At 37.3% G+C, this 27,227-nt stretch overlaps 2 protein-coding genes across 2 annotated transcripts; both read left to right on the forward strand.

The window, feature by feature from the left end:
* Nucleotides 1-18,104: 18,104 nt before the first annotated feature.
* Nucleotides 18,105-18,734, forward strand: LOC148576842 (uncharacterized). Its single transcript, XM_088502795.1, has one exon. The coding sequence runs from the start codon at nucleotides 18,105-18,107 to the stop codon at nucleotides 18,732-18,734; it is 630 nt and encodes a 209-aa protein (XP_088358921.1).
* Nucleotides 18,735-20,484: 1,750 nt separating this feature from the next.
* On the forward strand, nucleotides 20,485-22,493 carry LOC148576843 (uncharacterized). Its single transcript, XM_088502796.1, has 6 exons — nucleotides 20,485-20,587; nucleotides 20,685-20,815; nucleotides 20,921-21,152; nucleotides 22,047-22,059; nucleotides 22,252-22,303; nucleotides 22,413-22,493. The coding sequence occupies exons 1-6, from the start codon at nucleotides 20,485-20,487 to the stop codon at nucleotides 22,491-22,493; spliced, it is 612 nt and encodes a 203-aa protein (XP_088358922.1).
* Nucleotides 22,494-27,227: the final 4,734 nt, after the last annotated feature.

Consider the following 27,227-nt stretch of genomic DNA (forward strand, 5'->3'; position numbering starts at 1 on the left):
TTCTTGTTCTTGCTCATAAACAGAAAACAAGAAAAGTAGAAATCTCTACGTCAGAGTGCAAAGAATTTCCAGTGAGGCAACCTGAGTACAAGAAATAATATAAAGCAAACTAAATAAATAAAACAAAAAAAAATTCAAAAATTATAAGCAAAATTGGAACAGAATTTTGAAATTTTTAAGACATATAAACAAGAAAATTAAAATAAAATAACTATGGGACACCAAACTTAATTTCAGAAATGAAGTAAAAATAATTGAAGTAAAATTCGAAAATTAAAGCCAAAAATTAAATAAAATTAAAGCTAAAACGCCTAATCTAAGCAATCAAATTAAACAACTAGTAGTTGTCAATCCCCGGCAACGGCGCCAAAAACTTGGTGCAGAATTTACAATCCACAAACTAACTGACAAGTGCACCAGGTCGTACCAAGTAATACCTCAAGTGAGTGAGGGTTGATTCCACGAAGATTGATGGATCAAGCAACAATGATTGAGTGATTTGTGTAGTCAGGCAAGCAGAAAAGAGTGTTTCAGAGTTCAATAGCATTAAACAGTAAATTCAGAGAATTAGAAAGCAAGTAGTAAACGGGTTGTGAAATATATATGAGAAAACAGTTAAGGTTTTAGAGATGTTTATCTTTCGGAGTAACTTTTCTTACCAACTATTTTAATCATGAAAGATTCAATTCATGGCAAACTATATATGACTAAACCCTAATTTCTTAGTAATTTATTCTCCTCTATCCTAGTTAACCGCCAATTCTTTGGTCATTTATTTCAATTAGAGGTTTAAGTCCAATTCTAGTTTATTAGCCACAAAAATCCTAATTACCCAAAGCTAACAGGATTATATATCACATATCCCAATTAGTTCATATAATTAGCAATTTAGAAGGAATTTACTTTCAAGTTGTATTCAGTTGAGAGACCTCTTCCAAAGGTCACAAGAACGCATCTAGAATAAGGGTCATACTTCTGTTCCACCCAGATTCATAAAATTAAGTACGAAAGTAATCCTTAAAACTAAATCAATATATTAATTAAAATAGAAAAGCAATAATTTCAATCTATAGAAATAAACAGAGCTCCTAACCTTAACAATGGAGGTTTAGTTACTCATGGAGAAAATAAACCCTAGCAAAGAGAAAGTGCGAAAGTGCGAAAGAGAGAAGTCTAAAGAGAAGAGAGCCCCAAGGGCTAATTTTTTTTCTTTTATATCTAATCCTAATTAATATAAAATATATTTTCTAAAACTAAATAATATATTTTCTTATTTGTAAATAAAATAAAGTTTCAATCAAAATAAAATAAAATCTTTGTTGCTGGCTCAAAGATGTGTGGGGACCATTGTATTCCTTAAGGCTGGCGCCTAACTTGGCTCAGCCAAGTTAGGCGCCACTATACCCATATGCTTTGGCGTGCTTGTGCTTCACCTGGCGCCTAACTTGCATAATCCCAAGTTAGGCGCCACCATGCCCGTATGGAATTTGCATGCTTGTCTTCATCCAGCGCCTAACTTGGATAATCCCAAGTTAGGTGTCACCAAGGCCATGCTTCCAGGAGAAAAAGGGTATACTATTATATATCATTGGAAAGCTGTTGAAGTTAGCTTTCCAATGCCACTAGAACGGCATCAATTAGACCTCTATAGCTCGAGTTATGTCCGTTGGAGTGCAAGGATGTCAGGGTTGACAGCATCATCCACTTTCTTCCTTTTCTTCTACACAAACCCTGTCAAATCCATCCAAATGCTATCTGAAATAAACCAAATTGCACACAACTCAAAGTAACATTCATAGTGGCTCAAAAATACTCATATCTTGATTAAACTTACAAATTCAAATACAAATTCACTAGGAAAAGATAGAAAAGATGCTCACGCATCATATGGTAGGCTCAATTCCATCACCAATGCGCATAAGATACTTAGCAAAAACATGATCATTAGAAGTTTGCATATTTTGTCACAAATGAAGAATTTGAGTGGAAGCCCAGCTGAAATCATTTGTGACTTACTACCTTTCGGTACGACAGGTAGTACTTGGCAGAAATCTCCTCCTATCACCATCACTTTACCTCCAAATGGAATATCATTTGCTAATATGTCTCTCAAAGTACGGTCTAATGATTGCACCAATTCTTTATTTGCCATCGGTGCTTCATCCCAAATTATTGCCATTGTTTGTCTAATCAGCTTTGCAAGATCTGATTGTTTGCTTATGTTGCAAAGGGAGGATGGTTCTGCATTAATTGGGATATTAAACCTAGAATGAGTTGTTCGACCCCCAGGCAATAATGTTACAACTATTCTTGATGATGCAGTTACTAAGATAACATGACCTTTATTTCTCAATTATGCAATTATAGCTCTGTAAAGAAATATTTTGCTTGCTCCTTTCGGCCCATCAACAAAGAACACTCGACTTTCTCTTCGATCAATTGTATTCATAATGCACTTGAAAGCTTTAGATTGGTCATTGTTCAATCTTCAGGTCTTTCCGGGGTACTTTGATGGACAGTTCTTGTTGGATAACTCTTCGTAAAGCACATGGTAATCGTAAAACAGAAGCCTCAACCAAATATGCACAGATGCTATTTCACTCTTTAACAATCTTCAGTGTTGAGTAGATTGCTTGAAGGACGAATATTGGACCCCATTCACTGTTAGCAAGTCATCCCAACTGGTTGGTCTTCTAACATTCGATAACATAATACGCAAATAGAAATTTTCTCCTTCTGAAGGTGATACAGTATAAATTCGACCGATGGGTCTCCTGTGTGTCTTGTGCCGATGCCATTCCTTTTCCTTGTTGTGCCAAGTATAATACTCTAGAATTTTCTTATACAAAAGATACCTAGATTGTTGGTCCTCCTCTCAATTTAGGGCAAAGAATTCAGTTAGCATTATTCTAGAGAAATAATCATTGTTAAGTATTTTAGGAATGGTTTGGTGATCATAGAAGCTCACTTGATGTTGATTTGGCAAATAAATTTGTAACCTTTCCATAGATGGATACATTCGGTAATGGTTAAATTTAAATATTCTCCAACATGTTTTTGGAGCAGCAATTCATCTTGCATCAACAAACTGTTGGACCTCGTCAATATGAGAAACTTTGTAAACTTCCATTGCAACTCGGTTTGGACCCTTGTAACAATACTTGTAGAGATATTTTATACTCTTGATGCTACTATATATCTCAACATTAATATGGCAATCATATTTAGTAGTGGCCAAGGGTTGTACGGAACTACCCATCTATTGTCAACTGTGACATTTTGGTTAATCGGTACTGGAGTGTCAAATCGTCGCTTATATTGCAGATACAAGTTGTCACCTCTTCATGTCCCTACTGCGAACTCTTTTGGGTAGTTGCGTTTACATTGGCCAATTTTCATGTAGGGTGAAGATTGATCAAGTGTTCTGGAAGGACCATGGATTATATATTTTAGTACTGCATCATGTAGGTGTGGTTCTACTTCTTTAGATGGTATCTCTGCACGTACTAAACTATCATAATGCTCCGGGTCAATTAACTTGTCATTATTTTCTAAGATTAGCAACATATATACATGTGGCAATCCTCTTTTTTGAAACTCAGTGACATAAATATAACTCTTCAGCTTTTCCAAGACACCCTTAGTAATTACATCCTTTCAATTGTTCAAATTTGGCTCAAAAGATTCTAGTTGTTAGATCTGGACGATCCTGTGGAGTTTGAACTGGGTTGAGTTCTGAAGTTATTTCAACGCAAGATGGATTGCATGTCATTGTGAGAAAAATATCTGGCTTGCCTTCTTTAAGAACAATAGCCATTCCATCTTCGTATCGTTGGGTCATGTCTCGACGACTACCAATGAATGACGATGGTAATATCATTCTTTTTCTTCCAACATTTTCTAAAGACAAATATAGAGAGAAATATTGTTAGTTTCAATAATTATTTTGGATAATTCTTAATGATTTATGAAGTAGCCATTAGATCCAACAATATTTATTTGCATTGGTTTTTCCTGTGTGCAAGGCATCTTGTAAGCCTTAGTATAGTTCAGCCCATAATTTCTTCTGTCTAGTTCGAACCCATCTTAACTTTTCCGTTTCAATTTTTACATAGTTATCTATAACATTTTGTTATAGAAGTCTCCCTACTTGCAATATAGTGGAATGATCATCGGGGGCGGATCTACAAATTTGTAAGATTTTGGAAGAAAAAGTTAGATACATTGAACAATTTTTTGGCAGAATTTTCAGAAGTCTATACTGCGTAGGAAATGGGATTTGTACCTGGAGCATATAGCTATAATATGTTTGACATGATACTTTGTCCCCACTTTGACTTTGAGTATTGATATCCCATCCATATGTTCCAAATGGAAAAAGAAGAGGATATTGTAGTGGATCGTAATAGCCAACGAATTCCTGAATACTTCTCAAGCTACCAGGATAAGTTTGCACCTTAATATCTCGTCCATGAATCATTATTTCAACATCATCACCAACAATTATAGCTACTTCCTGTGAGGCAGTTGGAAGACTATATTGTGGCTAATTAGCAGGTCGCTCTCTAATGACCAAACTACGCTCATGTACATCAGACCGTTGTGCAAGCTGATGAAACACATGGAAAAAAGGATTATACCAGTGTAGCAATTGTTGTAACTTGAGAACCAATATTTTATGTAGTTGTGTGATCTCCAGCATCCTATTCTGCAACTCCTGCTCAATATCATATATGTATAGTTGCAAAAAACGTGGTCGTGTGCCCTGATCTGGATAAAATCCTCCTATACTGTGATATATTGAGCCTTGAGCACGAAATATATATATACCACGACCTGTTATAGCCAGTTGTTCGTCTATGTGCACACCACATGAAGTGAAGCAAAATACATTATTGTAACCACGAATAAGTTTTCTAAAATGGATTCCTTCTGTAGAGGTGTCTAGAAAGTTTTCGAGCAATTCCTGATGAGTATTTACTCAGGGAAGAGAGACTTTTCCCCCCATTACAGCACATTTCAAATGTTTCATGGTAAAATAGACTTGGCTACAATAATGACATGTCCTTGGAATTGGTAGCAGAGTTCGAAGTATTGTTGCATCCTCTTGAAAATTTTGAACACAATTGTGGAATGCTCAAATTGTCTAATTTCTGTACTCAAACTAAATTTATATATATTTGGTTACATTCATAATGGAAAACAGAAAATGATAAATTTTGTAATGACTAAAAAAATAGTACTTTGTTGATTATAAAAACAATGAATGACTTCCATTATAGTGATCATAAAAAAGAGATAAGTAACTATCAAATATTTAAATGATGTTTGAATTTTTTTTAATTTTGTTACACTTTATAATATTGTGATCTTGTTTGACTTTATTTTTTTCAGATTTTGTTATTCAGAAGTATTTAACAACCTTAATTATAAAATATTTTATTTTATTCTTTATAAAGAATTTTTTATTCGTTAAATAAATCATTTTATTCTTTTAATTATAAGAAAATATTATTTATTGTGTATTAAAATAGTTTTATTCTTTTTTCTAATAAAACTTTTTTGTTTAAAATTTTTTATTCATAACTGTTATAACCAAGTTAAAACCACATATGATCTATAACAACATTAGATTATTTTAAATGTTTATTATTTTATTTTGACATTGTATGTTTTTGTTTATATGTTAACATTGTGTTTGTTATGTACTATTTTGTTTAGATGAAATAGTCAATACAATATAGTTTGAGTTTGAAATACATAAAAATTATTTTAAGAATGCTATCTTTGTATATCATAATTTTTTTTATAAAGTTCTCAGTTTCATCTATTGTTTTAGAGTATTTTTTTATTTAATTATCTTATATATGTTATGACAATTTTTGCTTTCGCCTGAATTTTTTAGTTTGTATATTTTGTTTCATGTTTTTAAATGTTTAAATATTAATGGTCGAAGTAATACAATGCATGACGATAATATTGGTTCGTATTTTATTTATTCTCTTACTTCGAATAATTTTTATTTTGTATGCTTTTGCCTAGATTTATCATTTTAATTTTTACTATTCATTTTCGACGACTTTTTGTCGATAAAATGAAAAAAGATGATTAAGAAAAAAATATTAAAATCGATGACAATGTCGTCTATTATTTTGACAATCTTTTAATACCTTACTACTATCGTCACATTACCGACGAAATAGGGGTTGAAAATTTTTTTCTTTAAAATCGACGGACTGATTGTCTATTTTAATAATTAAAATATCGATAGTTTTTGTCGTCGATAAATTTAGACGATAGAGATCTCTTTTTAAAATTGAATGAACGGTATAGATTTATTATATAAAATAGACGGATATGATGTTGATTTTTATTTTAACTGAAATCGACCAAATAGCCGTCGATTTTTATTAAGAAAAAACTACTCCGGCGTTTGCTTCCCGCGTCCCTGCTCGTTTCACTCATTTTCCCAAAATTTAACCCTAAATCTTCAGAGAATCAGAGCCTAGAGTGATGCTTTTTCTTCTCCTCCAAGACTCGAGAATAGAGACCAGAACGGAGTCACGGTCACGGAGAGAGGCAGAGAGCAGAGCTTCGTCTTCTCCGACTCCTAAGAAAACCCGTCGTCCTCTGCCTGAGAGTAGAGCTTCTCCTTCTCCTCTGCCGAGCCCGCCATTGATGGTGCGGGTTCAGCTCAAGATTTTTCAATTCTGCATTTGGGATTCACATTTCAATCTCAATTTGAATTTAGATCTGAAATCCAAAAATAAGAAGAAGACGAATTTTCAGTTGACAACTTAAAATGGTTTTCATTGTGGTAATTGGTTTTGATTTGAGGAAGTTGAATTGTATGGTTGATTACAATTGGTGCAAGTGTTGTTCTAGTTTCAATTTTGAGAATTGAAGATTCTGTTCTGTATTTAGAATTGCAAATTTGTAATTTTTTTTGTTCCATTTTAGTCCAGCTTTGCAGTTTTAGGATGTGATTCTATTCATTTTTGGAGAACTTATAACTAGAGTTTGCATAGTTGTAAGTGACAGATTGGCAGATGGATCTGATAAAAATTCTAGAGATATCTACATGATAATATGAGACATTGAAATTTTTTTGTTAGATCTCACTTCTATTTTATAGCATGTTTATAATGCACTTACTGAGGATATAGTTTACTAATTGATGTTTTAGACTCACTTTGATTTGTTATTTGAAGACGGCTTTGATGCAAGCTTGTAGATATGGTCATTGGGAAGTCGTTCAGACCCTTCTGCTCTTCAGATGCAATGTGAGTCTGGCTATATTTCCCTCTCTTTCTCGATCACTCGGTTATATCATAACTGTTTTCTCCACTACTTAGCATTTAATTCTTCTGGAAACCATAGATCATAGGGATGGTTATTGGAAGTTGAAACTAAGTACTGCTAAGTGGACATGAATTCCTGGTTATTGGAAGTTGAAACTAAGTGCTGATAAGTGGACATAGTTTACTAATTGCATTTTTCCTATAAAATAAATATGGAATGATAATATTAGAATGTGTCTTTTGCATGACTTTAGTCTAGAGTGCTCGTGTGAGGAAATGTAACACCCGAACTTTCGACACGTCATGACCAATGTCAATTGTTTAGGTGTTACTTGTCGTAAATGACCTACTTGGCTCTAGACTTGGATTTTAATATAAGCCTTTACCGGTCTAATCATGAATAAACTATTTATAATCAAACTTAGTTGTCAAATATAGCACCGAACTTGACTATAATCAAACTCAATAAATATTTATAATCAAACTCAGTAGTCATTTATAATCACATAAACATAAGTTAAGTTTGAGGATACATGCCAAGTATCAAAATAATGAGTACTACACCAAGTTATATTTATAGAGACAAAATTAAAGAAAAATAATCCCAACCCTCACATGGGTTTCCTAAACTAGAACCGATATACTAAGATGTCCTACCCCTCTAAAAGTACTACAAAAGCGAGGAAAAAGTAATACTAAGATCACCAAAAAGAGTAAAAAGTCAGCTAGGTCGATCCTCGAAATGGTCTTCAGCTAGAGTGAATATGTACGACATGCCGGGGTTGAAACGTGGGCGATGTACCGAAACCCGAAACTCAACGGACTTATCTGCCGAACCCATCTGGGGAGGGGGAAAAAGAAAGGAAAGAAGGGTGAGAACCTAGAGTTCTCAGCAAGGTAAAAGGGGAACCTAGGCTCTTTGTCTCTAAGTTGTCGGGAATCAGAAAGAAAAGGGAAACAAACACAGAGACTTAAGGCACACACATGCATATAACAAGTAGATAGCATAGACAAAAAGGAAATAGCAGTAAATAATTCACAAGAAGTACATATGCACAAACAAGATGATGCATGCCTGTTCCTAGTGCAGGCCATGAGCTCATGCGTCGGTTGTCTACCGCAACCCGACGTTACTTGGAGTGAATCTCAGATATGGTTCCTTTACTGTGTCAATTAGACACCTTGGCATCACGGTTACCCGTGTCAATTAGGCCTCATTATAATAACAGTTTAATGTGTATCACAGTAAGGAACAATGCTATCAATTAGGCGAACATTCCCGCATTAGCAATATCAGGCTATCCGTTAGGCGGGCACTTTCACATTAGCAATTCGGCACAAGGCCCATTCAATATAATTCTTAACTTTATTTCATTCCTTGTTTCTCATTTGTCTTTCTTCACTTTATCTCTCAATATCATTGTCTTTAACTTTAACCTTTCTTAGGGGCAACTTACATTTCTTTTCATTTCCTAAGTTTGTCTAATCTAAAACCATATTGGTAAGGTAACTCTAGAGATCTTAATCTTTAATTTAGGTTAGGTTTTACTGAATTTGGATTAGAATTGAATTTTATACAAGCTTTAAAATTCTGCTATTGCATTTACAAAATTTCGGAAAAACAAACAGCAGCCATGTTTTTTATAAATTCCATAATAATTTCAATTTTAATTTGTTGCTTCTAAATTTTGGTGAGATTACAGTCAACATCCCTAAGTTTCAGAATCCACAAGTTTCAGGTTCATATCACTTCATAAACCAGTTCAGAGTTTCCAGCAAACAATCGACCTTCCAGGTGACTTATCTAAGTCTACAAAATAGATATGAACATGAAACTTGTACTCACTTAAAATAGACTGATAGATCTTTAAAATCCTTTTGAAATCAACTCAAAATTCTGTTTAAATTAAAAGTTATAGCGTCTGAAAGTTGGTACTGCAGAACTAGAAAACCAGAACAATCTGCAGCAACCACTAAACTTCAAAAATTCATATCTTCCAAACCGCTTGGCCAAATTTCCTGAAATTTTTATGGCATATTCAAGACATACAGAAGTTTTATAGAAAAATAATTTTATATAAAAATTAGGTCTGGACGGCTCCTAGAAAATCGTTCTTCTGCCAATTATGCAGATTTTGCAAAAATTCTGCACAATGTATTTCCAACAACCTCATGTACCAAATCTCATATTCAAGCCTAGAATTCATCTAAAATCATAATTTTATCTTTCTTTTGACTAACTAAAGTTGCTAGCATGGTCAGCACAGCTCTAAAACTTTATACTCATTAATTTACCCCTTTTTACAAACGCATATTCATAATTCTAATTCACTTTTCTGCATTTCATCATAACAGAAAATTAATAAATACTTCTCATCAATCAAACACATGGTAAACCATCCATCATCACCAGTACACATAGCTACAAACAAGATATTCTATATATATCATCCCTTACCTCTCTCCGAGAATTTCACAAACCAAAGTCTGTCCTTTGCTATATTAAATCAGAAAACCCTAACAAACATAATTAAAAAAATTTGTCAATTCACATGGCTAATTGGCCGAGTTGCATGTGGAGCAAGAAAAAGTTCTTACTCTTGTGATGGGTTGAATTTGATTGGTTTGGTAATCAATTAAAAGAATTGAAGCTCATATGGGTAGAATCTTTAATTTAGGGAAAAGCAACAGAACACAAAGTTACTGGTTCTTACCCAACAAGAAAAACACTAAGAAAACCATAAAGGGAAAGAGGTAAGGTTCCTTCTTTGGCTTCGGGTAGCAGCTCTCTTGATGGCCCTTCTCTTTCTTCTTGGTGGTGACGCACACAGATGATGATGATTTCTGCTGGGTCTTCCTCTTCCTCCTTCTTAGCCACTACTCTTGCTTCCTTTCTTCTCTTCATGTGGTTTTCAGGAAAATTGAGAGACTTGGCTCATCTATATATATATATACAGAAGGTGGGAAGAGGTGAGCTGGTGTGGCAAGGCTTCGTGGCCTCTTCCTCTTGCAACACCATATCACAACATTGATTACATGAAGAGGTAACCATAGTTTCCTTTGAAACACGTTCAATGGTGAGAGGAGAAGAGAAGATGAGTTTAATCAGAGTTTCTTTGGGTCCGGTTTATTTAAGAGAAGCATGGTTTGGTTGAACCGGAAAAGGGAAACCAATCCAGTTTAAGGGTTTGGGTTATCAATCTAATATGGTTCAATGATTCATTCATTAATCCTCTTCAAGAACAACCAAAGAGATTATTAAAATCTTCTGGGAGTACTTGTTCCATAAAATAATTGAATCGGAAAAAGGTTCGTCGCTTGGAAGTACTAAAAGAAAAGTTTTGTGCTACGTGTTCTAATTCTAATTCGTTATATATATATATATATATATATATATATATATATTATAAAGCTATGCATGTTAGCTGATGACAGGTCATCTTAGCCTAGTTTCACTAGTCTTTTTCCTTTGTTTTCAATAGGTTTTATGCACTTTTTTGAGCAATAAGTAAGCCATTTGGGTGGAATTTCATGTTTCCTTAGATTCAATCAACCATGGATGAATTGATGCATTTTCATGAGTTTTGTGCCATAATTTCTTGAATTTCAAGAAGAAGAAGAACTCTCATGATTATAGCATAGCTTTGATGCAATTGTTGATTGATGATAGGTGGAAAGAGGCTTGAAAGAAGGTTGAAGAAAAGGGGACAGCAAGGGGCAAGGAAAAAGGACTCACGTTTGAGCTAAAGTTTGCCTCAAACTTGAACTCAAACGTGAGGAAGATTGCATTTTCACCCTGGAGGCACACCAAGTTTGCGCCAACGTTTGCCTCAAACTTGAGGTCAAATGTTGACTTGAAGATTTTTCACCCATAAGAAGCAACGTTTGCGCCAACGTTTGCCTCAAACTTGAGGTCAAACGTTGGCGCCACAAGAACAAGCAAAAGCACCCCTGGAGCTTGGCAACGTTTGCGCCAACGTTTGCCTCAAACTTGAGGTCAAACGTTGGCACCATATTAGCAAGAAAGAGCACTCTGTTTAAAGCCTTGGAAAAGCCAACGTTTGTGCCAACGTTTGCCTTAAACGTTGGGCCAAACGTTGGCCAAAAGAAATGCATGGGAGGAGCCACGTTTGAGCTCATGTTTGACCTCAAACGTTGAGCCAAACGTGGATGGCAGCAAATGGGGTTCTGCATGATGTTTAGTACGAAGACGTTTGAGTCAACGTTTGCCTCAAACGTTGACTCAAACGTGAATGGTTCATGGCCCGGTTCACAAGTGGGTTTCTTCCCAACACCAAGAGCAATCAACAAAGGCTATTATCAACCCAATTCCATCAAGGCCAAGGCCCAAACTCAAGGCTCTAAGACCATTAGAAGAAAGTGTATAAATAGAAGTTAGTTTGATTTAGGAGGGACGTCAACTTTTACTTTTGAATTTACACCTCTTGGAGGATTTTACTTACTGTAACTTGGATCTGGAAGGAGAATTGAATTCTCTTCCTCTTTCGTTTTCTAATTTTCTTTACTGCAATTCTTGCTTGAGTCTTGGGTGTTGAGAATTGAGGAAATTCTGTCTCAATCTCACCTTGAGATCTCTTTTTGTTTCTTTCACTGCACTATTGGAGAATTGAGATTTGAATTCAAGTTTTCTTACTATTTTGATCTTTAATTTATTGCAATTGATTTCTGAATTGGATCAAGGAAGGTAGTGAGATCTAGACTTGGTTTTCTAGTCTCTTGACCCCTGAGATCTGAAATTTCCTTTTAATTCTTCTGTTGAACGCTTCTTCAAGCCAATTTACATTTTCTGTTTGAGATCTACTGCAATTAAATTCATCTTTTACTTCCCTGCTTGTTGCAATTTACTTTTTCTTGTTTAATTTCTGCAAATCCAATTCCCAATTCCTTTTATAATTCAAGCAATTTACATTTCTTGCACTTTAAGATTCAGTCATTTACATTTCTTGCAATTTAAGTTTCTGCAATTTATATTTTTTGCACTTTAAGATTCAGCCTCTTTAATTTCTCTGCACTTTAAATTCTTGTCAATTATCCCGCTCCCTTTAAATTTCATGCAATTTAGCTTTTGTTGGATACAAATCACTCAACTCAACTCTTGTTCGCTTGACTAAATCAACCACTAAACTAAAATTGCTCAATCCTTCAATCCCTGTGGGATCGACCTCACTCACGTGAGTTATTATTACTTGATACAACCCGGTATACTTGCCGGTTAGATTTGTATGTTTGGAATTCGTTTTCCAAATTTACACATCATTAGCGAACATTGTACAGAATTATAAATCGCAGGCCTCATGGGGTAGGGTGGTTACAGGAAACATATTAGGTATAAAATTCAGTGACAATGTTGGAATTGCTCTCTACTTTCTAATGTGTATATAATCATTTATACTGATGTTTAGTTGAGGTCATCCCGGCCCTAGAGCTATCTCCATTGTGCATGCCATGTTCTAATTTTATATTCAGTAAGATATATATTTGTTGAACAGTATGATTCTAAAGCAATGGCCTGTATTTATGATTTGAGCAACATGAAAATTCTTAGGAGGCATGGCTAACACTTTCATTATGATCAATTGATCATTAATACACAGGAGAATAGTTAATGTAGCTCATGTTGAGGATTTTGAATCCATTGCCGATGCTGCTAAACGTGCAACATGTGAAAAGCGAGCACTTGATTTAGCTAAGATTATTCTCAAAGAAAGGAGAAAATTTGAAGGCATTATTGAAATTGTATCAGCAATTCGGCAATATGAATCCTGATTCATGGTTTTCCATATCGATACCTCATCATGTACCACGTTTTCCTCCTATACACTACTCGAGATTTTGGTGTTCTGCTATATTTAACACTTTCACTGTCAACATTATGTATCAAAAATATAAATTTTCTGCTTGAGTCTACTAATTACAGTTTTATGGTACATGTTACTTCTACTGATCTTCTGAAGCAAATAAATCAACCAGAGTTGAGGCTAGCAGCAGCAAGGACGTTTTGTTAACACAACTTTGTTCAGCTCAATTGTTACTTATTATAAGTCTAATTTAGTTATTTATCTTGTCTTGAGTCTTTATGTTAGAGGATTATTTATTATTTTGATAAGTTTGTAAACTCATTATCTAATATTTAGTATAAATTTTATTTTTATATTTAAAAGTTTATTTGTCTTATTATCTAATATTCTATATAAATTTTATTTCTATATTTAAAAGTTTATTTGCATTAATTGTTTACTATTTTTCAAATAGAAAAAATAATTAAAAAAATATGGCTATTAAAATCAGCGACAACATTGTCGCTTTTTAAATTTAAAATAGACAAAAAAACAAAATATGGACAAAGAATTTGTCAGTATCTAAAAATTAAATCGACGACACCTGTGCAATTTTAATAAATCAAATATCGACGGCAACGTTGTCGATTTTATTAAGCTGGTAAATCATATTATAGACGAAAATATTGTCAATTTTATTAAATCAAATATCGACAGAAATGAAGTCGATTTTATATAATAATATCGACGGCAGCATTGTCGATTTTATTAAGCTGGTAAATCATATTATAGATGAAAATATTGTCGATTTTATTAAAGCAAATATCGACATAAATGACGTCGATTTTATATAATAATATCGACGGCAACGTTGTCGATTTTAGCAAGAAGGTAAAATTCTTATACTCATATTATAAATGGAAAGACCGTCGATTTCAATAAATTATTATCGATGGCTACCCAAGCCGTCGATTTTATTAGAATTTTGAAAAATTGACAAGCTTAATAGCGTCCATCTCCGCTGTCTATTTTGCCGTCGATTTTTAATATTATCGACGGCTTAGCCGTTGATTTGGCTGTCGATTTTAATGATATTTCTGGTAGTGTGTAAGAACCGTAACTAATCAACCGGTTAATTAAGTAACTAATTACCCAAAGTAGATTCCAAAAATTTAGAGAGAGAATTTGAGGATTTAAAGGTGATTTTTGGACTCAGTGGGTCTTTCTGAGTCAGAAAATGTGCTTTCTGTGAAAAACCGTGAACCGGCAGTTGAATCGGTTGAACCGGTTCAAGTCTGCCCGGTACCGCACGAGAAAAAGTAAAAACCATCAAAAACCTTAAAAAAATATTAGAAATGGAAAACAGGGTGTTAATTTTAAAGGTTTGGCCTGAAGTTAGACCAAACGGGCTAAAAACGCTAACCGGTTGGACCGAGCCCAAGTTGGACCCAAGCCCAACATATATAAGGTTCATTTAATGAACCCAAACAGCCAAACCACACAAACAAACACACACACCCAGCTGAAAGAGAAGGGGAAGAAGAGAAACCCTTGAGCACTATTCATCATCTTCTTCTCAAGCTCATATCTTGAGCTACAGAGCTCCGATCGCTGCACTGTTTGCGGCTACGCGTTCCTTGTGAAGAGCTCTACAAAACCCATACAAGAAACTGGGGAGGTAACCACGAAATCTTTTCTATTCTTCTCTCTAAAATTTTGAGTTTTAGGGTTTATGATTAAGTAAGATTTGTGATTTTTGGGTGTTTAGGTTCGCTCTAATCCTTGCTTAGCATTGGGTTTTGGATACCAAAACTATTGGAGCTTGTTGGAAATTGTTGGAGTTACATTGAAAGCTTGGATTATGGTTGGGAGCTTATTTGCGCTAAATTGGAGTTTTGGTGCATATAGGGAATCGGCCAAGGTATGGTTTCGGTTTCCTCTATGTAGTATATAATATTCATGGACACTTAGGCTAGTGACCTATAGGATATGTTTGAAATAAAATGATTGTTGATATGTTGAATGTTGATGTATAATGGTTATTGATGAGTTTATGAATGTTGGGTTCAATTATAATGATTTACAATGATATGATGATATTGAATGATTGTAGGGATTGGAAGTTGGTTTATTATGATATTTGTAGTGTTAAGATTGATGAAAGGGTAAGTCTAAATGTGGTTTGATCTTAAGTGTTAAATAGTTGATGTTGAAGTTGAGAGTAATGAAATAAGAAGGAGAATGTGGTAAGGTTGGTGTATTAGAGAGAGAAATTCCAACTTCTCTCTAGGGTTTACCCTCTCAAATTTGGAATTCTCTTGTTGAATTCGGTGAGATCTATTGTCAATTCACTTCTACTTTGCTTCCAATTGTAAATCTAGATTCTCATACTCTCAAAAAAGTTCTTATTGTTCAAGTTAATTGTGGATCTTAGCTTTTGGATGTTGTTACTTCTATTTCCATTGATACATTGAGGTAATTCAAGTTCTTAGCCTTCAATTGTTTGATTGTTGTTAATCTCTTGTAGTGGACACCTTTGAATTCAATTTCATTCTTAATTTTACAATGTCTCTCATCATTGCTCTCCAAGTGTTTGAGAAAATGCCAACTTTAACTATGGAGTAGACTTTTCTTACTTGGCTTAGAAGTTGAGATATTGGAGACACTTGAATTGTTAATATCTTTTGTTGATTATCAATTGAAAATTGCTAATTGATTTGCATGTCACTAAAGCTAGACTTCTCTAGGGTTGGGCTAGGACTTGTGAATCCAAATTGATTACTTTCACTTGAATTTTCTTCATACTATAGGTTAACTAAGTGAAGCAATAACTAATTGTAATAAAAAATTAATAGAAATAATGATGATAGGGAGTCCAATCCTCACTTCTAGCCAAGGCTTTTATATCACTTGATTTTCGTTCACATTACTATCTTGTTCCTTTCTAATATGAAACTCCAAACACCAATACACTCCCTAACCAACAATGTGAATCTTGGAGCACTCCTAGGGAGAACGACTCGGGACTCATACTCTCGGTTATTGAATTTAGATTGTTTGATGTGGAATTACGTGTCAGTTTAAACTATACTACGATTGGAATTCTTGATAAATTCTATACCGGCATAAAATCATTCATCACCCACCTAGGTGAGTTGTCTGGTTAGTGACAGGAGCGGAGGATCCGGACATCTTTTTGAGTCTTTTGGTTTATTTTATATATGTCTCTCAAGTTGGTATTTTGGTTTTGCCTAGAGGCTTGTATTTGAGAGAACAAAATTGTACAATTTATTTTTACTGTCTGGTTCTTTTTGGTCTGTATATGGCTAGCCGGCTTAAACTCCTCGAGTCGTGGCTAGATTCTTATGATGTTACACTATTATATTTTGATACACCTTATTTATATCTTGTGCTTTAAGTTAGGAGCTTCGTTAGCACATTTTGCGCTTTTGAAATTCTGACTTTGAGCTATATTCTTCATCGGGCTTCTAGATTACACTATTCTTTCTATATATATATATATATTATGTATGAGCTTAGAACTGTCGTAATCTCTAATTAACTTTTGCTTTACGACGCGAGGTAAAGCTTAGGCTAATTAGGGTGTTACATTTAGTGGTATCAGAGTGGTTCGTCCTCGTGAGCCTGAGGGATGGACTGATTGTGCTTCATTGCATACTCTGTGTGTCTTTTCTTTGATGCTATTAGGTTATCTGTTTGATATTGCATAGCATGCTTGTTTGTGAGTGCCTGTTTGGGATAATTGAAGCACTAGGCTTTTGATATTAAGACTGATCACCTTGATATCAATTGTTTGGTGTAGACAGAAACCCTAATGGCCACTTGCGGACGAGATCGAGCACGTTCACGCGAGAGTAGGAATGAGCAACCGGCGGATAACCATGCCGAATTCATGGCGGCCATGGAAAACCTTGCGAATACTATGGAGGCTAATGCTGCTGCGACTCTGCAAGCTGTGCAGAAGTTAGGCCAACTGGTTGGGAACGGAAATGGCAATGGGAATGGCGAAGGGAATGCCAATGATAATGCTGAGGGAAACGGCGATAACACGAGTGGTGTTCCGATGACCTTATCGACGTTCCTCAAGGTTCATCCGCCAACTTTCTGAGGGTCAACTAATCCTACCGAAGCGGACAACTGGTTCCAGGCTATGGAGCATGCTTTATAGGCGCAGCATGTTCCCATCAATCAATATGTCGAGTTTACCGCTTATCAGCTAGCGAGAGAGGCCCAGCCCTGGTGGCAAGCAGAGTGTCGCTTGCTACAGCTTCAGAACGCCAACATTCCATGGGAGGTGTTCCAAACGGCCTTTTATAAGAAGTACTTCCTTGGGTCTGCAAGGGAAGCAAAGGAGATGGAACTGATGCAGTTGAAGCAAGGTTCTCTATCTGTGGCGGACTACACCAGCAAGTTTAAGGAACTCTGTAGGTTTTCTAGGGTATGTTATGGTGCATCAGAGACTTATGAGAGTTGGAAGTGTATTAAATACCAAAGCAGGTTGAAGGATAGCATTATGACTGCTGTGACTCTTATGGAGATCCGTGTCTTCTCCGACTTGGTGAATAAGGCAAGAGTGATGGAGGAGTATGCCAAGACTGTGGCGGTGTCCAAGGACACTTATGGAAGGGGATCTAATTTGGGGCGTGGCAAGTATTTTCATCTGAGAGGACAAAGCTTTAAGAGAGGAGGATATGTGCCTCAAGGGCTAGGAGGCTTCAGAAAGAACACCCATGATCAGATTCAGCGTGGCAAAGGGAGAGGAAATCATAGTAAAAGTTCTTCGGATTTAGCTTGTGATCGTTGTGGACATTTTCATCTATATGACTCTTGCAAGATTGATATAGGTGGGTGCTTCAACTGTGGCTTGCCTGGTTATTTTGCGAGGGATTGCACACGTGGGAAGAACCCAAGTGCGGGTCAGAGTCAGCACCAGGGGTGAGTTTTTACTGTGAATTCCAAGGATGCTTCCAAGGCAGATCCGTTGATGAGAGGTATATGTTTAATTGGTGATAAGACTTTAGTTGCATTGAATGATACTGGAGCATCGCATTTGTTTATTTTGTTTGCTAAGGTTGAGAAATTAGGCTTGAAAGTGTCAGAGTTACCGTTTGATCTGCATGTACATACTCCGCATCAGATAGTTATGACTAGGTCAGGGTGTAGACAAGTAGGTTTCAAGCTTGAGGGTAGAGACTTTGTGCATGACTTGATTTGTTTACCAATGATTGGATTGGAGATGATTTTTGGGTTTGATTGGTTGTCGAAGAATCAGGTTTTGTTGGATTGCTTTGAGCGGTCAATTTGGTTTATGCTGGAAGGAAAAAATAGAGCGGTGGTAGCTACCGGGTATTACCTGAACTCTGTAATGGTGCATTATAGTAGGAAAGAGTGTCAGGGGTATATTCTATTTGCTGCTAATGCGTTGGGTGATGCCCAGAACTTAGATCAGATACCGGTGGTTAAAGACTTTCTGGAAGTATTCCCGGAAGATATCCCTGAGTTCCCACCTCAAAAAGAGATTGAATTTGCGATTGAATTGGTGCCGAGAGCTGGACCAGTGTCAATTGCGCCGTATAGAATGGCTCCGATAGAGCTGGCAGAATTAAAGACTTAGTTGGAAGAGCTTCTGAACAAGAGGTTCATTCGACCGAGTGTATCACCGTGGGGAGCGCCAGTTTTATTGGTAAAGAAGAAAGATGGAGGAATGCGATTGTGCATGGATTACCGACATTTGAATAAAGTGACTGTAAAGAATAAGTACCCGTTGCCAAGGATAGATGACTTGATGGATCAGTTGCAAGGAGCTGGAATGTTTTTTAAGATAGATTTGAGATCCGGTTATCATCAGATCAGAGTGAAGGAGGACGATATTCCTAAGACCTAATTTAGGACGCGCTATGGACACTACGAGTTTGCGGTGATGTCCTTTGGGTTAATGAATGCACCTGCTATTTTCATGGATTACATGAACAGAGTCTTTCGTCCCTTTTTGGACAAATTCTTGGTGGTTTTCATAGACGATATCTTAGTTTATTCTAAGACGGTGAAAGAGCATGAGGAACACTTGAGGATTATGTTGCAAATCTTAAAGGAGCGGAAGTTGTACGCTAAGTTGTTGAAGTGTAAATTTTGGAAGGAGGAAGTGAAGTTCTTGGGTCACTGAAGGGTTTGGGTTGCGTGTTAATGCAACACCAGAATGTGGTGGCTTACGCACCACGTCAGCTGAGACCGCATGAGGTAAATTACCCAACTCATGACTTGGAATTAGCGGCAATTGTGTTTGCATTGAAGATTTGGAGACACCACTTCTACGTAGTAAAGTTTAGCGTCTTTTCTGATCATAAGAGTCTCAAGTACATCTTCGATCAGAAAGAGCTTAACATGCGTCAGAGGAGATGGATGGAGTTGCTTAAAGACTACGATTTTGAGCTGAGTTATCATCCCGGAAAGGCGAATGTGGTAGCAGACGCATGAGTCGGAAATCTTTAACAATTGCTTGGATGAGAATCAAGGAGGAGGAGTTAGTGGATAAGTTTGTAGACCTTAAGCTGGATATTGGTGAAGTTGCCAGAAGGGCTTGTTTAAATCAGCTGCAGATTTCAAGTACGTTTTAGACAGAAATTCAGAGAGCTCAGCAAGATGAGCATAAGCTTCAGCAATTGTTTCAACCAGTTGGTGAGAAGAGGCGTGAAGAATTCACTAAGGATGGTGAAGGATTATGGAGATACAAGGGAAGGATTTGCATACCGGATGTTGGGAGTTTGAGGCGAGACTTGTTGTTGGAAGCTCACAATAGTGGGTTTTCCATTCATCCCGGAAGCAAGAAGATGTATTATGATTTGAAGAGGATGTTCTGGTGGCCGGGGATGAAGGGTGATGTAGCAACAGTGGTATCCAAGTGTTTAATGTGTCAGAAAGTGAAGATAGAGCATCAGAAGCCGTCGAGAATGTTACAGCCACTCGAGATTCCTCAGCGGAAGTGGGAAAGAATTACAATGGATTTTGTGACCGGTTTACCGAAGACTAGGTCGGGATTTGATGCAGTTTGGGTGATCATGGATCGCTTAACCAAATTCGCTCATTTTCTGCCTATCCGAGTAAACTGTTCTATGGAGGAGTTAGCAAGATTGTATATAAAGAATATAGTAAGGTTGCATGGTGTGCCGTTGAGCATAGTGTTGGACCGAGATCCCCGATTCACTTCAAGGTTTTTGGGATCTTTTCAAAGAGCTTTCAGTACGAAGCTATGTCTCAGTACTGCCTATCATCCACAGACGGATGGACAGTGAGAAAGGACTATTCAGACATTAGAAGATATACTGAGAGCATGTGTTTTGGATCAACCCGGAAGTTGGGATCGTTACATGCCATTGGTAGAGTTTGCGTATAACAACAGCTTTCATGCGAGCATTGGATGGCTCCGTATGAAGCCTTGTATGGACAGAAGTGCCAATCTCCACTTTGTTGGTATGAATCTGGTAAAGTAAGTGTATTGGGTCCAGATTTGATAGCGGAGACTACTGAGAACATTAAGAAGATTCGTGCAAGGATTCTAACTTCTCAGAGTCGACAGAAGAGTTTTGCAGATTAGAGAAGGAAACCATTAGAATTCGAAGTGGGAGAACACGTATTCCACAAGGTTACACCGACAACTGGGATCAAAAGAGCAATCAAGACCAAGAATTTGAATCCGATGTATAAGGACCGTTTGAGGTTTTAAGGCGATTCGGGCCGGTGGCGTATCAAGTTGCTTTGCCACCTCATCTGTCTAACCTGCATGACATATTCCATGTCTCACAGCTTCGCAAGTACACGCCGGATGCAGCCCATGTGTTGGAGCCTGAGTCGGTTGAGTTGAGGGAAAACTTAACCTTCCAAGTAATGCCAGTGAGGATTGACGACTCTAGTACAAAGAAGCTACGAGGAAAAGAAGTTCAGTTGGTTAAGGTTGCTTGGAAGAGAGCAGGAGTTGAAGAGCATACTTGGGAATTGGAGTCCGAGATGCGAAAGGATTATCCCAAGCTTTTCTCAGGTAATTGAAATTTTGAGGGCAAAATTTCTTATTTGGTGGGAAGAATGTAAGAACCGCAACTAATCAACTGGTTAATTAAGTGATTAATTGACCAAAGTAGATTCCAAAAAGTTAGAGTGAGAATTTGAGGATTTAAAGGTGATTTTTGGACTCAGTGGGTCTTTCTGAGTCAGAAAATATGCTTTCTGTGAAAAACCGTGAACTGGCAGTTGAACTGATTGAACCGGTTCAAGTCTGCCCGGTACCGCACAAGAAAAAGTGAAAACCGTCAAAAACCTTAAAAAAATATTAGAAATGGAAAATCGGGTGTTAATTTTAAAGGTTTGGCCCGAAGTTGGACCAAACGGGCTAAAAACGCTAACGGGTTAGACCGGGCCCAAGTTGGGCCTAAGCCCAATATATATAAGGTTCATTTAATGAACCCAAACAGCCAAACCACACTAACAAACACACACACCCAGCTGAAAGAGAAGGGGAAGAAGAGAATCCCTTGAGCATTATTCATCATCTTCTTTCCAAGCTCATATCTTGAGCTACATAGCTCCGATCGCCGCACCGTTTGCAGCTACACATTCTTTGTGAAGAGCTCTACAAAATTTCGAGTTTTAGGGTTTGTGAATAAGTAAGATTTGTGATTTTTGGGTATTTAGGTTTGCTCTAATCCTTGCTTAGTATTGGGTTTTGGCTACCAAAACTGTTGAACAAGGTAAGAGACTTTGAACTCTAATGAGATTTTGATTTATGTTGAGCTCTAGGTTGATTTGTGGTGAATTATATGAATATAGCTTGATTATTGTGAGTTTGGAGCTTGTTGGAACTTGTGGGAGTTACATTTAAAGCTTGGATTATGGTTGGGGGCTTGTTTGTGCTAAATTGGAGTTTTGGTACATATAGGTAATCGGCCAAGGTATGGTTTCGGTTTCCTCTATGTAGTATATAATATTCATGGACACTTAGGCTAGTGACCTATAGGATAGGTTTGAAATAAAATGATTGTTGATATGTTGAATGTTGATGTATGATGGTTATTGATGAGTTGATGAATGTTGGGTTCAATTATGATGATTTCCAATGATATGATGATGTTGAATGATTCTAGGGATTGGAAGTTGGTTTATTATGATATTTGTAGTGTTAAGATTGATGAAAGGGTAAGTCTGAATGTGGTTTGATCTTAAGTGTAAAATAGTTGATGATGAAGTTGAGAGTAATGAAATAAGAAGAAGAATGTGATAAGGTTGGTGTATTATGATACAACAGGTTAATTTTGATGAAAGGTGGAGTTTTGAATGGTTTGGTATGGTTTGGAGTGTGTATGGTAAGAAATTGTGGGAATTGTGAAGTTTGGTAAAATTGGATTTTTGGTGACCTTTGTTCGATCATAACTTATGCCTCAGTTTTCAAAATTTGATGTCATTTGTTTAGAATTAAAGATCTTTGTAAACCCTTTAAATTGATATAAAGTTTGTAAAATTTGGAATTTTGTAGAGGAAGTTATGATCATTCAAAGTTGGTGTTAAAAATTTGAAATTCTGCTAAGTTGCAGAATTTTATGATTTCTGATATGTGCGTACGCACACCCCTGTGCGGACGCACAACCCTGCAAAAATTTTGATCTGTGAGGACGCACACACCTGTGTTCACACACAGGCAGGGAAATGCGTTCTGTTTGCAGCACTAGCACAGCTTGTGCACGCACATATCTAAGGATGAATTGCAACCTGTGCATCCGCACACCCCTGTGTGCACGCACACGTTGGGAAGTCCAGTCTGTTGGGGGTGCTGGCACAGGTTGTGCGAGTGAATAGATTTTGTAAGTTTTGACACCTGTGCGTACGCACACCCCTGTGCGTACGCACACATTTTAAAACTCTCTGGAGCGTGCGCACGCACACCCTTGTGCGACCGCACACGCCCTGTTTCTCAAATTTTACTTTTTTTTCAACTATTCCACCTTCCTAACAAGGTTGTAAGTCTCTCTAACACCATTTTAGGACTCTTGGGCCTAGTTTTGGATATTTAAAATATGGGAAAGAATCTAAGGGTTTTAAATGATATTATTTGGAAAAATTAGAAAACGGAGGATTAGGTTTCGGGTGTACTGAAGATGGTTCGACGTTATGTGAAGGATGATTGATATATGCGATGAGGAATGATGAACTGTTGATGTATGGAAACTGAAATATGAATGGACAGTGGTTGAGATGAGTCGAGGACTTTGAATGAGATGATGGATCCATGTACACTAAAAATGTTTTCTGAAAACCACTGAAGTATTGATTTGTACTGAGATTATGAGACGCTATGCACCCGGCAGGGACGGTGGTTGGATCCCGCCTGTCGAGGTAGCGGCGGCGGCGTAAGGGCGGTGGTTCGTCCCGCTTGCGTTGAGATGTGAGGTCTGTGGCAAGAGTATCCCGCTCGCATCCCATCGGATCAATAGAGCGTGCAGGCGCCGGTACCTGGACAGTGATCCGAACACTATATCTCGGGGGTTCCCATATGAGGATTCCGAAGGGCAACGTCTCCATGGAGATGTGTCAGGTTGGCTGTTGAACCAATAATGTGATATCACAGCCAATAGGGCAGGCATTCATCATATGCATTTTTATCTGTTTGTATGCTTTGACTACTTGTAATGGCTTGCCTATTTGTATAACATGCCTAATTGCTATTCGAATTATTTGCTTTATATGCTTCTACTTGTGATTTCCTTGCATTGTAAATACTTGTGTTTTCTACTGGGATTGAGGAGGCTCGGAAGGCGGTGGCGATGGGATCTGGTACACGAAATCGTGATCACACACTTCTTCACACAACTCCGTGCATCTGACCAGCAAGTGCACTGGGTCGTCCAAGTAATACCTTACGTGAGTAAGGGTCGATCCCACAGAGATTGTCGGCTTGAAGCAAGCTATGGTCATCCTTGTAAATCTCAGTCAAGCAGATTCAAATGGTTATGGGATTTTGATAATTGAAATATAATTAAAACAAAAAATAAGATAGAAGCACTTATGTAATTCATTGATGGGATTTCAGATAAGCGTATGAAGATGCTTTGTTCCTTCTGAACCTCTGCTTTCCTGTTGCCTTCATCCAATCATTCATACTCCCTTCCATGGCAAGCTGTATGTTGGGGGATTATCGTTGTCAATGGCTACCGTCCGTCCTCTCAGTAAAATGGTCCAAATGCGCTGTCACCGCACGGCTAATCATCTGTCGGTTCTCACTCATGTTGGAATAGGATCCATTGATCCTTTTGCGTCTGTCACTACGCCCAACACTCGCGAGTTTGAAGCTTGTCACAGTCATCCCATCCCAGATCCTACTCGGAATACCACAGATAAGGTTTAGACTTTTTGGATCTCAAGAATGGCTGCCAATAATTCTAGCCTATACCACGAAGGTTCTAATCTTAAATTAGAAATCCAAGAGATATGCACTCAAGCTATTGCAGATAGAACGGATGTGGTTGTCAGGCACGCGTTCATAGGTGAGAATGATGATGAGTGTCACAGATCATCACATTCATCATGTTGAAGTGCGAGTGAATATCTTGGAATAAGAATAAGCTTGAATTGAATAGAAAACAGTAGTACTTTGCATTAATTCATGAGGAACAGCAGAGCTCCACACCTTAATCTATGTGGTGTAAAACTCCACCGTTGAAAATACATAAGTGAAAATAGGGTAGACATGGCCGAGTGGCCAGCCTCCCATGGAGGTCTCAGAACATAAAAGTTACATAATGTGTTCCAGAGATGATCTGAAGATCAAAAGATGATCCAAAGATGAAAATACAATAGTGAAAGGTCCTATTTATAATAAACTAGTAGCCTAGGGTTCACAGAAATAAGTAATTAATGCAGAAATCCACTTCCGGGCCCACTTGGTGTGTGCTTGGGCTGATCATTGAAGCTTTCACATGTAGAGACTTTTTTTGGAGTTAAACGCCAGTTTTGGTGCCAGTTTGGGCGTTTAACTCCAGCTTTTATGCCAGTTCTGGCGTTTAACGCCAGAATAGGGTAGAAAGTTGGCGTTTAAACGCCAGTTTGCGTTATCAAAACTCTGACAAAGTATGGACTATTATATATTGCTGGAAAGCCCAGGATGTCTACTTTCCAACGCAATTGAGAGCATGCCAATTGGGCTTCTATAGCTCCAGAAAATCCATTTCGAGTGTAGGAAGGTCAGAATCCAACAGCATCTGCAGTCCTTTTTTAGCCTCTGAATCAGAATTTTGCTCAGGTCCCTCAATTTCAGCCAGAAAATACCTAAAATCACAGAAAAATACAAAAAGTCATAGTAAAGTCCAGAAATGTGATTTTTATTTAAAAACTAATAAAAATATAATAAAAAGTAACTAAAACATACTGAAAACTATGTAAAAACAATGCCAAAAAGCGTATAAATTATCCGCTCATCAGGATCGCACGGAGGATCGGTCGGTGAAGGCTGTGGGATAGCGGTGTTAGCTAGAATAGAAATTTCCTAAGATAGATTACCCGGTTTATTTATGTTAAGGTTTATATAATCATGCTTTACTGTTTTAGTATGCCTTAAGTTTGAATCTTGTGATGGATATTGATGAGCGGATAATTTATACGCTTTTTGGCATTGTTTTTAGTATGTTTTTAGTAGGATCTAGTTACTTTTAGGGATGTTTTCATTAGTTTTTATGTTAAATTCACATTTCTGGACTTTACTATGAGTTTGTGTGTTTTTCTGTGATTTCAGGTATTTTCTGGCTGAAATTGAGGGACTTGAGCAGAAATCAGATTCAGAGGTTGAAGAAGGACTGCTGATGCTGTTGGATTCTGACCTCCCTGCACTCAAAGTGAATTTTCTGGAGCTACAGAACTCGAAATGGCGTGCTTCCAATTGCGTTGTAAAGTAGACATCCAGGGCTTTCCAGCAATATATAATAGTCCATACTTTGGCCAAGAATAGACGACGTAAACTGGCGTTCAACGCCAGCTTTCTACCCAAATCTGGCGTCCAGCGCCAGAAAAGGAGCCAAAACCAGAGCTGAACGCCCAAACTGGCACAGAAACTGGCGTTCAACTCCACAAATGGCCTCTGCACGTGCAACACTCAGGCTCAGCCCAAACACACACCAAGTGGGCCCCAGAAGTGGATTTATGCATCAATTACTTACTCATGTAAACCATAGTAGCTAGTTTATTATAAATAGGACCTTTTACTATTGTATTAGGCATCTTTGGTCTCAGTTTTATTTCATTATTCATCTTAGGAGACTATTGATCTCGTTTAGGGGGCTGGCCATCTCGGCCATGCCTGGACCTTTCACTTATGTATTTTCAACGGTAGAGTTTCTACACTCCATAGATTAAGGTGTGGAGCTCTGCTGTTCCTCAAAGATTAATGCAAAGTACTACTGTTTTCTATTCAATTCTTCTTATTTCTCTTCTAAGATGTTCATTCGCGCTTAACTGTGATGAAGGTGATGATCTGTGACATTCATCACCTTCCTCAACCCACGAACGTGTGCCTGACAACCACCTCCGTTCTATATCCGATTGAATGAGTGTCTCTTAGATTCTTTAATCAGAATCTCCGTGGCGTAAGCTAGAATGATGGCGGCATTCAAGAGAATCCAGAAAGTCTAAACCTTGTCTGTGGTATTCCGAGTAGGATTCAATGATTGAATGACTGTGACGAGCTCCTAACTCGCGATTGCAGGGCGTTAGTGACAGACGCAAAAGGATAGTAAATCCTATTCCAGCATGATCGAGAACCGACAGATGAATAGCCGTGCCGTGACAGGGTGCGTGAGCATATTATTCACTGAGAGGATAAGATGAAGCCATTGGCAAGGGTGATGCCTCCAGACGATTAGCCGTGCCGTGACAGGGCATTGGATCATTTTCCCGAGAGATGACCGAAAGTAGCCATTGACAGTGGTGATGTATCATATAAAGCCATGGAAAGGAGTAAGACTGATTGGATGAAGATAGCAGGAAAGCAGAAGTTCAGAGGAACGATAAGCATCTCCATTCTCTTATCTGAAATTCCTATCAATGATTTACATAATTGCCTCTATCCCTATTTTAT

Source organism: Arachis ipaensis, chromosome B1, assembly GCF_059453495.1.
Source record: "Arachis ipaensis isolate K30076 ecotype BB chromosome B1, ASM5945349v1, whole genome shotgun sequence".
In the NCBI taxonomy this organism is placed as follows: Eukaryota; Viridiplantae; Streptophyta; class Magnoliopsida; order Fabales; family Fabaceae; genus Arachis; species Arachis ipaensis.